Source organism: Pseudopodoces humilis, chromosome 3 (genome assembly GCF_049639895.1).
Source record: "Pseudopodoces humilis isolate 2021_Gansu_Grassland_sample_001 chromosome 3, ASM4963989v1, whole genome shotgun sequence".
In the NCBI taxonomy this organism is placed as follows: Eukaryota; Metazoa; Chordata; class Aves; order Passeriformes; family Paridae; genus Pseudopodoces; species Pseudopodoces humilis.
Genome location: NC_142202.1, coordinates 49,965,156 through 49,977,293, shown reverse-complemented (window position 1 = coordinate 49,977,293; position 12,138 = coordinate 49,965,156). Strand labels below are relative to the sequence as shown.

Here is a 12,138-nt window from a genome sequence, read left to right as displayed (position 1 = left end):
AGTCCCACTGTAATGTTGCACTGGCCTTACTGTAAATCCAATACTGGGAACACTGGCAAAATTGAGCCTTACTCGTATTACATGATCAGCTATACATAAACACAGTATTTTAAAAAGTTGGCACTGCTTAATTCAGCGGCACTATTTCCATAAAAGTTAGAAAAAAAAAACCCAAACCAACCAACCAACCCATACTGCACATAAACAAAGTTTGAAGGGAGTCTTTTCTTATTTAATGTAACTCAGGAAGGAAAATAAATATTTGTATGAAGAACACATGGAAACTTACTTGGTCGTGACTACTGAGCGGAGGCACTGAACGATAATTTAGAACTATGCTTTTGCTTCCCAGGCAATTTGCAATCCTTTTCACTCTTCACTGCCAGTCACTCAGCTGAATGACCCTCTAAACCAACTTTTTTCTACATCTTTTGCCCCAGTCAAACCTAATTGGGCTGGGGGTGAGGAATGAGGGATCTCAGTTCCCTGAGCAGCACGGAAAGGGGGAAGGTGTGATCCTTACACTCTTCAGCAGTTACCTGATCAAGAAGTATGCCTGGACATTTGTGGGGAAGGGGGATGGCTTTACAGGCACATATTTAGAGAAAACATTTCATGGATTTTTACTCTCTTAATAAATTTCCTAATTTTTTGCTGCTAAACAGAAGCAGAGGTATCTTCACTCAAATGTCTTTAGTATTGATAGAAATTGACTGATTATGGAGATATGGGTTTATTGACCAATGTATCTAACAGGTATATTTAAAGCAGCTTGAGAGTTTCACAGGTAAATGAAACAGAAACACCTTCTTGAAAAGGTGACAACAACAAATATAGGAGATTAGATTAATACAAAAGCTCACTTTAAACATACTCTATAGCTCAGGAAAAGTCTGAAAAAGCTCCAGGATGTGCTTTTAACAGAGGTTAACGTGCCCAATTTCTCTTCAGTAATCTGAACTGGAAACATTTAGCAAAAAATTAATTAGGGATTTTTGAAGAGTCATATATGAGAGATAGTAAAATAAAGACTTAAAAATTTACTTACCATTTGTCAAGCGATCAAACAAGAAAATGTCAAAATCCCACATTCCCACTTTGGATAGCATGTGCTGGAAAAAACCAAATGTGAAAAGGCCAGTGACTGGTATGTCACACCACATAGCAGATTTTTATTATTATTCCACATCAATCAGTCACAGGATTGGTTACTGCAGCTTTAATGTTTTTTTCAAGAAACCTTTAGAGGCTGTATTTGAAATATCAGAAATCAGGCTCATGTAGCTCTACTGCATAAAATATCACTTGCACTTTTAACTGGGAAGGTTTAGAACATAACACTAAAAATACCTTCTAAATGGAACTCAAAACAAGGAATAATATAAAACAAATTATTAAAATATTCCCTTTTACTCCACAAATGTTTCATTGTTTCTTCATGTCCCCAAATTGTCAGCGTAAATTCTCTTAGGTTTTTAATACAGTGTTTTAAAATCTTAGCTCTCATGGTGAGTAGCGGTACACAAAGCGGTACACAAGAATAGCTTTCATAAACTACTGTTTGTAACTCCTGTGCTACTATTAAACCCAGTCAGACATGCAGAAGAATCCATCATTACCAGCAAATGTGGTAGTGTTTTCACAGCTACATCAGCTGAGTCAGGAGAATGATGCTGGACTACCTCTATGACCTACAGTGATGTATGTGTGAATGAAATACACATTCACATTCCCATCTCTAGTCAACATTCAAACAGTTCTGGATTCTTAATTAATTTCTAACCCCTGGCATATAATCTCCTCTAGCAGAGAATAAAAACCGCCAGGGCATATAATCCCAATGCCATAAATTCTGCAAATTTTGCTAGAAAATACCAAAGTAAGTGTAAGAGCTGGAAAATAAGATAATTATATTTTGATCACTGTGAAGTCTGCAGTCAATGTTCCATGTTTCCTAGCCTCTGCCACTATGGAGAGCTATTGTGGGTTGCCTAATAGCTGTTCCATATCAGATGAGACACACCTGTCTTTTTTCAAGTGGATGAACTAAATGCTGTGTGTCAAGGCTGCACTTAAATCAGCCACTTAACCTGAAGCCCTTAATTCTTTAATAAATCCATATAATAATTTCAGTTGGAATCTGAAAATGGTGAACAGATTTAGCAACATTTTCTGTTGCTTTGAGACCTAAGCCTTCAAGGCTGTAACCACAAATGAGGAATGGACAATCTGTTTGTTGTGAGGTAGGCATGTAACGTGGGTCATTTAAGAAAGATCAGCCATGAATTTATCTGAAGACTAAAACAGAACTGACACTCTCTGTAGTATTATTAGAAGAAATGGAGATCTGGAGACCTGTCTTACCCTTGCTTGCCCAAGGTAGTCCTCATCCAGTAGGTACAGAGAGGCTTGCGGTACAACTCCACGCAGTAACCGGGATGCATGGAAATATCTCTGGAAACTTAACAGTCTTTTCACTTTTTTCTTGGTGCCAATTTCCCCTGAGAGTGGAGAATCTGTGAAAATCAATCAGTACAGAAACCACAAAACCTGAGATGATGGATGCCATTATCGGTTTAATAACAGAAATATCAAACACTTTAAAATAGTAATACAAAAACCATGAAGTTCATGCTTCTTGCCAAGCCACATGAAGGAGCAGTATTCAAACCACTTCAGCATAATATATCTGTTTATTTTAGAAAGGAAATATGTTCCAGGAAAGAGAATACTATTGTAGATTTTGGAAGATCTGAGTTCAGTGCACTGCCTGCTGCAGCCTTCAGTGTGACACAGCTCAGTCACTGGGGGGAAGGGGGTGATAGATCACCTAATTGTAGGTATTAGAGGGATCCTAAATGACTAGGCAGAGTTAGGTACAGGAAAACTGCTCTTACCCTCTCTGCCACTGTTCCCTAACTATACACCTGAAAATAACACTACCTTGGCTCCCTCACAGGAGTGTCATTGGAATATATTAAAATTGCACAGCACTAGAAGTACAAGGTGATCTTGGGTATAAAATCAGAAAAGTGACACCGAAAGAGAACTCAAAATACAGTTTGAAAACACAAACGTGTGACCCTCTTTTGGAAAATTAAATAGAGCAAGAAATAAGAACAGGTTAATAATCCTATTGCATTGTCTGCCGTCATTTCTACGTGTTAAAGCAAATGATAAATGAAGAAAATATTTTAGCTCTGCAATGAGGAGAGCAGGAATATTCAGATAATACAGGCATTTCTGGTTATACAACTGAATGTTTTTTCCACCCTGCACCAGGATAATTCTAATTCCCTAATGCTGTCGTAGGAGTTTTTTATATAGGACTAAATGTGACACAAAAGCCAAGGCAGTTTTTATACAGTGATTAAATCATTAATTAGAGTAATTAAATTACCTTATTGTTAGTAAGGAAAATATGGAGGCTTTCTAAAACTCATAATGGTTTAGGTAACTTTATCTGAACTTTTAACAGAACCTCACACTCAGTTGTGGTGTTTTCATTTTGCAGTTTGGTTTAAGTTTTGAAAAAAGGGAGGACAGAAACTGGATAGTTGGTTGCAAGTAGCAAGATTCAACATGGTTTTATTAGTAAGACAAACCTTGTATGAAACTGAAGATTAAACAGTCCTTTGAGAGAACAGTAATGATTTCTTGAGATAAGATGCTCCATAGCAATTCACTGGATTTCAGTTTAAACAAGAACTCACAAAAAATATCCACACACTGAAGCTGACTCTCTATTTTCTATTTTTCCATCTCTTTTTATGAAAAAACACCGAATGTCTGTTCTACTGTGAAATTAAAATATCACTTTGTTGTTTCTATGGGTGGTATTATTCTGAGAGGATTTTCAGCGAGGTCGCTAAAGGCTTTTTTGGATCATGGATGATTCAGGATTTGGTTTCTCTAACAGCAGACGTGCAATCACTCTCTGTAGCAAGTTTCTTCCTTATTAAGTAATCCAACAGCTACTGAGCGGCACAAAGTCAGTAACAACATCAAAAAGCGCCATCCTTTCTACTGAGCATCAGTATAACTTCCAACACCAGTAAGCTGGAAGCCTCATGGTTCTCATGTGCAGTCCAAAGACGTCATTGAGTTTTAATAATATAAAAGCACAAGATAACTTCACTGGAACTTGACAAGCCATGTGGTTTCCAGAAGGCAAACAGTAACAACACCACTACTTTACCAGCCTGAAGGTCAGGTTTTCATTTATGATGTGCCAGCACCTGCCTTGATTTCCTCACACATTTTAAAAGCTGGAACAATTTCATGGCCTGTTGAAGGAGTGAATAATGTAGGTGCGAACAGTTACCCAGTGGCAGTGACACGTGGAGAAACCAGCAGACATGTTTTCTTATTTCTTTTCATTTATACAGGGCTGCCATGAAATGGCTGGCATTCAGTTTAATTCCTGGATAACAAAACACTCTTAAAATAAATTCACCTTTTAAACTTGTGTTAGCTGATTCTTGACTTTCCAAGTTTCCTATTTCCATCTTAGCCCACAAACTGTCACTACTTTCAGGTAACAAGTTAAAATTTTGAAGTAAAAAAACTTTGCTTTTTTACATTAAAAATTAGGAGTCGCTCATTTTTATCTAAGTTAATATCTGATTTTTCAGTTAAAGACTGATGACTGAAATCACCACCTACACTCTCTAAAACTGTCTTTAGAACTCACACGTAGAGTTGCTGTGGATGATCTGAAGGTGAAGGTTTGGCCTGAGTCCCAACAAGCAGCTGTACAGTGGATTATGAAGAAGTGGCTATTTTATCCTTTGGATTACCAGATCATTTCAGTAGCATAAATAACACTTGCCAAAGCACAAACACATCAGATGGAAACAATTAACTTCTTATTATGAAACATTTTCTGAATTGAACCATCAAAATTGCTGCCCATTGTATGCCTGTCTTGAGTCTCAATTCAAATTTAGCCATCAGCAGACAGTGCCCCTGAAACCTGACTTGACACTTCAGGTGAGCACTAATATATTATATTATAATATTGTAATAATTATAATAATAATAATATTATATTCTAATATATTATAAAAAAAACATAATCTGTTGTTCTGTGTTTTCATTCATAAGGGAAGAAGATAATAATACTGATAAGAATTGTAACAAATGTATTTTCAAAACTGGGCTCTTGACAGAACAGTCTGAATCCAGCACTGCAGGCAATCCACATGCAAACTCTGGATATTGACTTAAAAGAGTATCATGCTAAAATCCCATCCTTTGGGTCCTTTCAGTAATAAGTGATCTGCCTTTGAATCACAGGACTTATCAGCTTATTTCTATGACCCATCTCAGATTACTGTGACATCCACAATAATGTACTTTATTATGACAGTGTGTTGCGTAAGATTGGACTAAGACGCTGCCCTTCTCTGCGCACAACACAACCCAAACAAGTATAATCTCCCCAGCATTTTCTCTCTCCTCTTCCAAGATCAGTGTCAAACAAAAAAAGAAAAGCACAACTATATGAAGTTGAGAGAAAAAGGTTAATTAGAACAGAAGAGCAAAAGGCGATGCAGCCAAAAGTGAACACTTAAATTCTGCCCTCAGCTCAGCAGTTTCATCTGAATCTCCCAGAAGCAAAGAGCCATTCCCAGCATATGGGAACACATTTTGAGCTGACACAAAATCAAGAGGCAGTTTTAAGATGGAATTAAGGGTTTATGTGAATGACTTAGAGTAAAATGCTGAACATACTACTTCTTTATTAGCAACTTTAAATTTCAATTTAAATCATAAATAAAAAATTTTGATGACGATACATGATATACATCACACAGCACCTTCAGGTGAAACTGAATTACAAAGTAAATGAATCAAAAGTATTACTGCAGTTATCCCTGAACTTCAGCTGTGGAACTATGTGTACTAAAACATATGCTATAGCATCTGGTTAAAGACCATGATCTGCAAAGCTCACATGGGAAGGATTTAGCAATTATGTGCAATTTTGAAATGAACGTGAAAGACTAGAATGTCTTTTGTTTATACCCATAAAACTTCCCTTGAGAACTGTGTATAACTTTAGTCATTGTGGCAACTTCTGAATGTTTTGCTCACCTAAAAAAACTCAGTCTCTTAAAAGATGCCCATTCTTACGCTACAGAGTTACTACCTTGCACAGGGGTTGCAGAAACCCTCCTTTGTACACTGAACAAAGTTATTGCATGAATCACACAGACAGCTTGTATGAATTACACACATGTTTACAGAAGTGTTCGTACAAGCATTCCTCGCAAAGCTCAACCTCCGCCTTCAAAAGCTCAGGCAGCCTGAGCTCGCAGTGTATCTCCTGTATTTCAGCAGGCAACCAAACTGGCTGCGTTTTTCTTCAGGTAATTTGATAGCCACATCACGCACACACGCACCAGCAGACCATGGATGATGTCTGCGTTACTGCACATGGCCCTCAAGAGGTTAATAAGCTGCAGAAATCAATGGCTGCCTTCTTTCTCCCAACACTGCTCCTCCAGTTACACTGATATTCTCGCCTTAAATTGATCTATGGCTCACTACACACCAACCTCTGTTATTTCAGGGAGTTTTCTTGCACTGGAGACTGCTACCAGTTTTCTTTGACATTTCTTTCACGCTGCTGTGCTAGCACGTGCCCACAGGCAGCATGAATATAAAAATGATGGAGGTTATGCTAACAATGGTTGAGTTAACATCCAGAAATGATCACATAAATCAAATTTGGACAAGGATGTACTTAACTCTGCACCAGACATTCATTACATTGTTACTGTTCTTTCAAAGTAAACAAACTGTTATGCATTCAAATAAAGCCTCTGAGTTTTTCTTCACAGAAAGCCTTTTGTTATTTTATTGCACCTCAGTGTACAATAAAAACAGGTCACCCAGCAGCATGAGTGGATAAAGAGGGTTTATTAATTTTCAAAAGTAAACTGATTCAGAAAAGGGAAATGTTTTTTTTTTCCTTTTCTTTCCTAAAGGATGCAGAATAAATCAGGTCCTCAAGCAGCTACCTTTGACTCATACAATTTATAATATCCTTTCCCCTCTTCCAAGAATGCAAAGGCATTTCATATACAGCCACTGTATGCCTGACAAGCCAGGCAGGATTGGTGGGAAAGTGCTGGGATATCTGGAAGATAAGGTGAGAGGGTGAGTCCGGCAATTTAATGTCTGGACAGTCTGCAAACAATGAGGACTCTGGGAAACAATTTGTCTCTGGTCCTGCAATTTTCTGCACTGGTTCCTGGCTTGACAGCTAACGAGCTGAAAACTTCTTTGTGAGCCTCAGAGGTATGTAATTGACTTAAGAGGAATAACTGGCATTTGTCCTTTTTTTTTTTTTTTGCACGTAAAATTATGCCATGCATTTAGATTACCTTTACTGAAGTCTTACTTGGCATATTCATTGCATGCTTGGTTGCTGAATTTTTCTTGCACAGGAGAGCACTGATGACAGAAAAAAACCTGCTATGCCTTCCTAGTATCTTCTTACATTGCAGACTTCTCACAGTGTCCAAAACACAACAGCAGCATTAGTACGAGTAGTTGAACTAACACAGCTGATCTAAAAATTAATGACAAACTTAGTATTTTAAATTTGAATTTTGGAGACAGCACTTCTCAATTAGAAGGACAGAAAACCTCTTCTCCCTGCACGGTCTAGGCCTTCTGGATACGTTTCACCTTGCAGTCCAAATAGCCTTCAGAAAGAAAAGCACCAAAGTTTTGAAGAAAAGCCTGAGAAAATGCACAAACCACCAGAAGCCCATGTGGAAGGACTGCCACCTAAAACTTTCAGTCTAGCACAGAAGGACCAAGAAGCTCAGATGAATAAATACCCCAGTTCTACCTCTCAATCATCTGTGTGAGAAACTAACTGGCTGGTGTAAGAAACCAACAAACAGGATTAATTCAAAGTTAGTAAGATTGTGTCAATTTTATCATCTGAATATACACTGGTCACCTCAACTAAGAAGACTGAGATGAAGACCTTGCACTACATCGTATCTTCAGATAAGCAAAGTGCTGTACTGAAACCTTGTAAATGCAGAAATCCTCATGAGACCTCCTCAGACTATATGGAATCCAAAAAAGTTGTGCTATAAACACTTTGTTTTTACTCAGTTCTCTAAGGTATAACAAAAATATTTTTTCTTCCTTGACTTCTGATAAAACCCGTTTTTAGAGATCAAGTGCTCTCTGTTAGCTGCCATTGTTAATATAGGTTGCAACTGCATTATTTCTCTTTAGAGGGGTAAACTTTTTTCAATTAGGCAGAAGTGAGAAAGAGAGAGGGACCCTGAACAGATCAGAGAAAAGCACAAAATTACAAGTATAGTGAAAAACTTAAAAATTTTCTGCTTTTGAGTAAAAATTTTGCTCTCCAACCATGTGCACAAGTGCACAAAACCAATACAAAGCTCTGTTTCCAGAGGAGGTACTCATGCTTCTCTGGCTAGTGTGAGAGGTTCTGAGAAATCACCTTTCTAAATGACCTAGCTTTGGAGTTTCCTCTTCTTTGAACATCACTTGAAGTGGTGGTGGCTTGTAACATCTGAATTTCCAATTCATGAAGTTCTTGCACAATTACTGGCATCTTGAAGAACACTAGTCATGCAGTTTCCTCCCCAAAATACATTCTTTTTGATAATGTTTGAAAGAGAATACAGAATTTAAGAATTATTCTGATAATCCCATTTATATACTGAATAATCCTATTACAACAAGTTCTGGAGAAATTAGGGTTTCAAAGGCCACTTAAATAACAGACTATTATAACAGAATATTAGCCATAATAAGGAAGAAGACTAGATTAAATCCAAATTTAAGATGGATTTAGATGTGTTTCTTATCACAATTTGAAGCCTTTATTTGGACTATCACTCATCTTTATGCAAACAAACATTTTGGCATCTTTTTAGTAAGCCTCCAAGTTCTTAGGAAATGGCATGTTATTTTCTGTTTTGTCACAATCTCATTATCATTTCATTATGAATCTTTGCTTTGCCACTTCAATCTTTGTACGGCAGTCAGGACCTTTTCTTCCTAAAACTGTGAATGTTCTACAGCTGATTACAGTTTCTCCAACAGGAAACAGTGCATCCACTCCTCCTTCACTCCCCTTGAGAAAAAAAACAACATAAACTGTAATAACAGCAAACCAACTTTCATTTATCATTTTAATGATCCCTTCTCCTTGTTCCTTCTTTTCCTCTGGTCATTTGGAAAGTATCCTTAGTGTTATCTTCAGTACATCCTTTCCCTTTTCTAATCAAGGAAAAGAAGGTGGGGTGGCAGAATGGGTCATGCACCATTTGGCAACTTTTAAAGGGACATCTTCAGTTAGCTGAAACCCAAGTCTGTACTAAAAAAAATAGATCTGTGTAATTAGGTCAGTGTTCACTAAGACTTTGTGTGTGAAGTACGTGTAGGTTTTTTGCTTGTTTTGCTAGCTTTTGGTTTTTTTTGAGTCCTCCTGAAGCATTCATAACCCAAAATGATGCATTTTGTTAGCATATAAGGGCATGTGCATCTATCAGTTTTACATTCTGGCTTTCATTTGTCTGCAAATATGGCATTAAAGCTAAACAAGGAGCATGAATGACAGGAAGTAGATGATACTTTTCAAACAAACTCTGTTATCATATTTTGTATATAACAACACTTAGAAAAATACAAAAATGCAAACTCTTCCTCCAAAAAAAAACCAAACCCTTGCTATTATTTGATGAAAAGGGTGAACCAGATTGACTTCCAATGACAGGAAGAATTTTTTAATATAGTACAGAGTTACTGAAATAGAGAACAATCTCTCTGCTGAAATATTAAGAGGATTCCAATTTCTCTTCCTTGTATAGGTAACCCATAGCAAGGCTGACCAGTCCTGGAAATGTTTGTCCCATTCAAACAAGCTAACCAGATTAAGAAGCCTATGTGTCTTAGGGATGTTGATGAGTATCTTTTGGACGGGCTTATCCATGAGGAACTTGGGGAGGTATTATGTAGAAATAATGCAGATCTTGTAAGATCTCTCCTTTTCTAATTTAAAAACCATCTGGAACTTTGGACTCTTCTCCACAGGCTGGGCTAGGATCTGAGTAATCCAATCAGCCCTTGAAACTTCCTCACAAGACTTTTAGTGTCCTAATTTAACCTAGGTCAGAAATATCTAAAAAGGCATCACTCACTCCCACTTCTTTTTCTAGCCAAAGGCAACAAAACAAGGCACTTAACCAAACTCTTTTTAACCTCACTCAATTGGGTTCGGGTTACTTGATGGTTCAGTTTTGGGTTGGTGGCTGCGGTTAAGTTTTATTTTCCCTGGAGACTGGCCCTACCTGAAAGCCCTGGAGTGTTCAAAATTCAAACCCAAAAATGAATGTAAATTTTGCAACAGACCCTTCTGTAGACAGGCAGAAACCACAGATTCAAATGTCCACAGACTTTGCTTCTTTGAGATGGAGACATTTTCATGACTTCATATCTTTCCTTATTAATCCTGACAATATGTTTCATTTCTCCAATACCTAATTCATCACATGCCTGCAAAGTATGTAATGAATTCACTTTATTTGCAAACGAATTGAAAACCAGAGCAATTTGCTTGAGTCAGATCGGACAGCAAATCAAGGACAGAGATGGAATGTTACCTAATATTACCATTTATCACCATCTGGAGTTAAAAGTATATAATCTGTAATAAATTAATTTGCCAAGCTAAGCTTAAATCAGGTGGGGTTCTTTTGGACTCAACTTCTACCTGCATGACAGTATCAAGATCCTAAGTAATACAGAGACATAGCTGTGGAATGTCTACAGACATGTTTTAACATTTTACATATTCTCAGATCCCACTCTGTATTCCTGTTGTGCAAGGTGTAATAAAACAGCTATCTCTGGGTAACACCACTTGGATACAGAGCCTTCAGTTTGCAGATCATCTATAAAAATATTGAAGTGAATACTGAAGAAGTGAATTAAATATAGTCAATTAAAGGCCAATAATTTTGTCATTTGCAAGCCAAAATGTAATCCAAATAAAAGCTTAGCATAAACAAGATGGGAACTGGAGAATTTAAGTCTTAAGAACCTCGTTGTCTTCTGACTTGCTTGACAAGCCTACTTGTAAATGAGAAGTTACTTATCTCAGCTGCAAACTATGTTATTTTGTTACTCTGCTTGATTGAACCTGGCAATAAAACAAAGTATCTAACATAATTGCAGTAGGGTGAGGTCTTCTTGCTTACTGCAGCATGTTTACCTACAAGTCCAGATTTAACACAAGGAATTCCCTCAAACTTTTAGTTAAGGCAATGAAGGAGTGTACCGTCACAGTCACCAAAAAAAACTCATAATGAGATAACGAAATCCATTTAAATCAATGTATATTAGTCACTGGTGGGATCTGCTTCAATGACTCACTGAGCAACTTTATGAATCAGAGAATTAAATTATTGCTTACCATAGCTATGCTCCTTTATTCCTCAAATCCAAACTATACACTGCTAAAAGGAAAACTGAAATAATTTTCACTGCAGAAGGGCTTCAAATTCTAAATTATTACCCTGAAAATATTCAGTTAAACTCCTTTTCTGTCCTGTGAACACAGTAAGGTTCATTTAATTCACTGAAATGCTTAAGTGTCAATGAGCTGCTAACATCAATTTCAACCTGCACCAGGTTCAGTTTCAACCTTGAGCTACCCAATTGAGAGGCAAAATTTCCTAAAACTTACGAGGTTTTGTTTGGAATTAACTGAAGAGAAAACTCTCACCCTATTTTCCTATAAACCTATAGGGCTGTGCAAAATTTGTATCTCTTATTTTAGGAGTTTGTGAGGCCTGATACTGGTTCATTAAGCCTCCTAGTGAACGTGGAGCCTCGAGTCTGTCACGAGGGGCTTATTTTATTCTGGGGGATGTCAGGGGCCATTGGGAGCAAGTGGTCTGGCTGCCCTACCAGGACAGAAGGAGGGCTGGTGGACTTGCCTCCAGTGGGGCTCCACACCAGACTGACAACAAGCAGCAGCTGCCACAACTTCCCTGCAGGGGACGAGCTGCTGCATGGCTTCCCCTCAAGCTTCTGACCCGCTGCCATCATCACAGAGCAGCATCTGGGAGG

The 12,138-nt window shown here is 37.6% G+C and overlaps 1 protein-coding gene across 3 annotated transcripts in view; it reads right to left on the bottom strand.

Moving 5' to 3' along the window:
• Window positions 1-12,138, bottom strand: part of PDE7B (phosphodiesterase 7B) — a 175,225-nt gene that overhangs the window by 29,154 nt on the left and 133,933 nt on the right. For all 3 annotated transcript variants that reach the window (XM_014263431.2, XM_005518485.3, XM_014263432.2), the window contains 2 exons: window positions 2,365-2,516; window positions 1,049-1,112 (listed from right to left, as the gene is read on the bottom strand). In XM_014263431.2, the coding sequence (XP_014118906.2) occupies window positions 1,049-1,112; window positions 2,365-2,516 (216 nt within the window). The remainder of the gene's footprint in view (window positions 1-1,048; window positions 1,113-2,364; window positions 2,517-12,138) is intronic.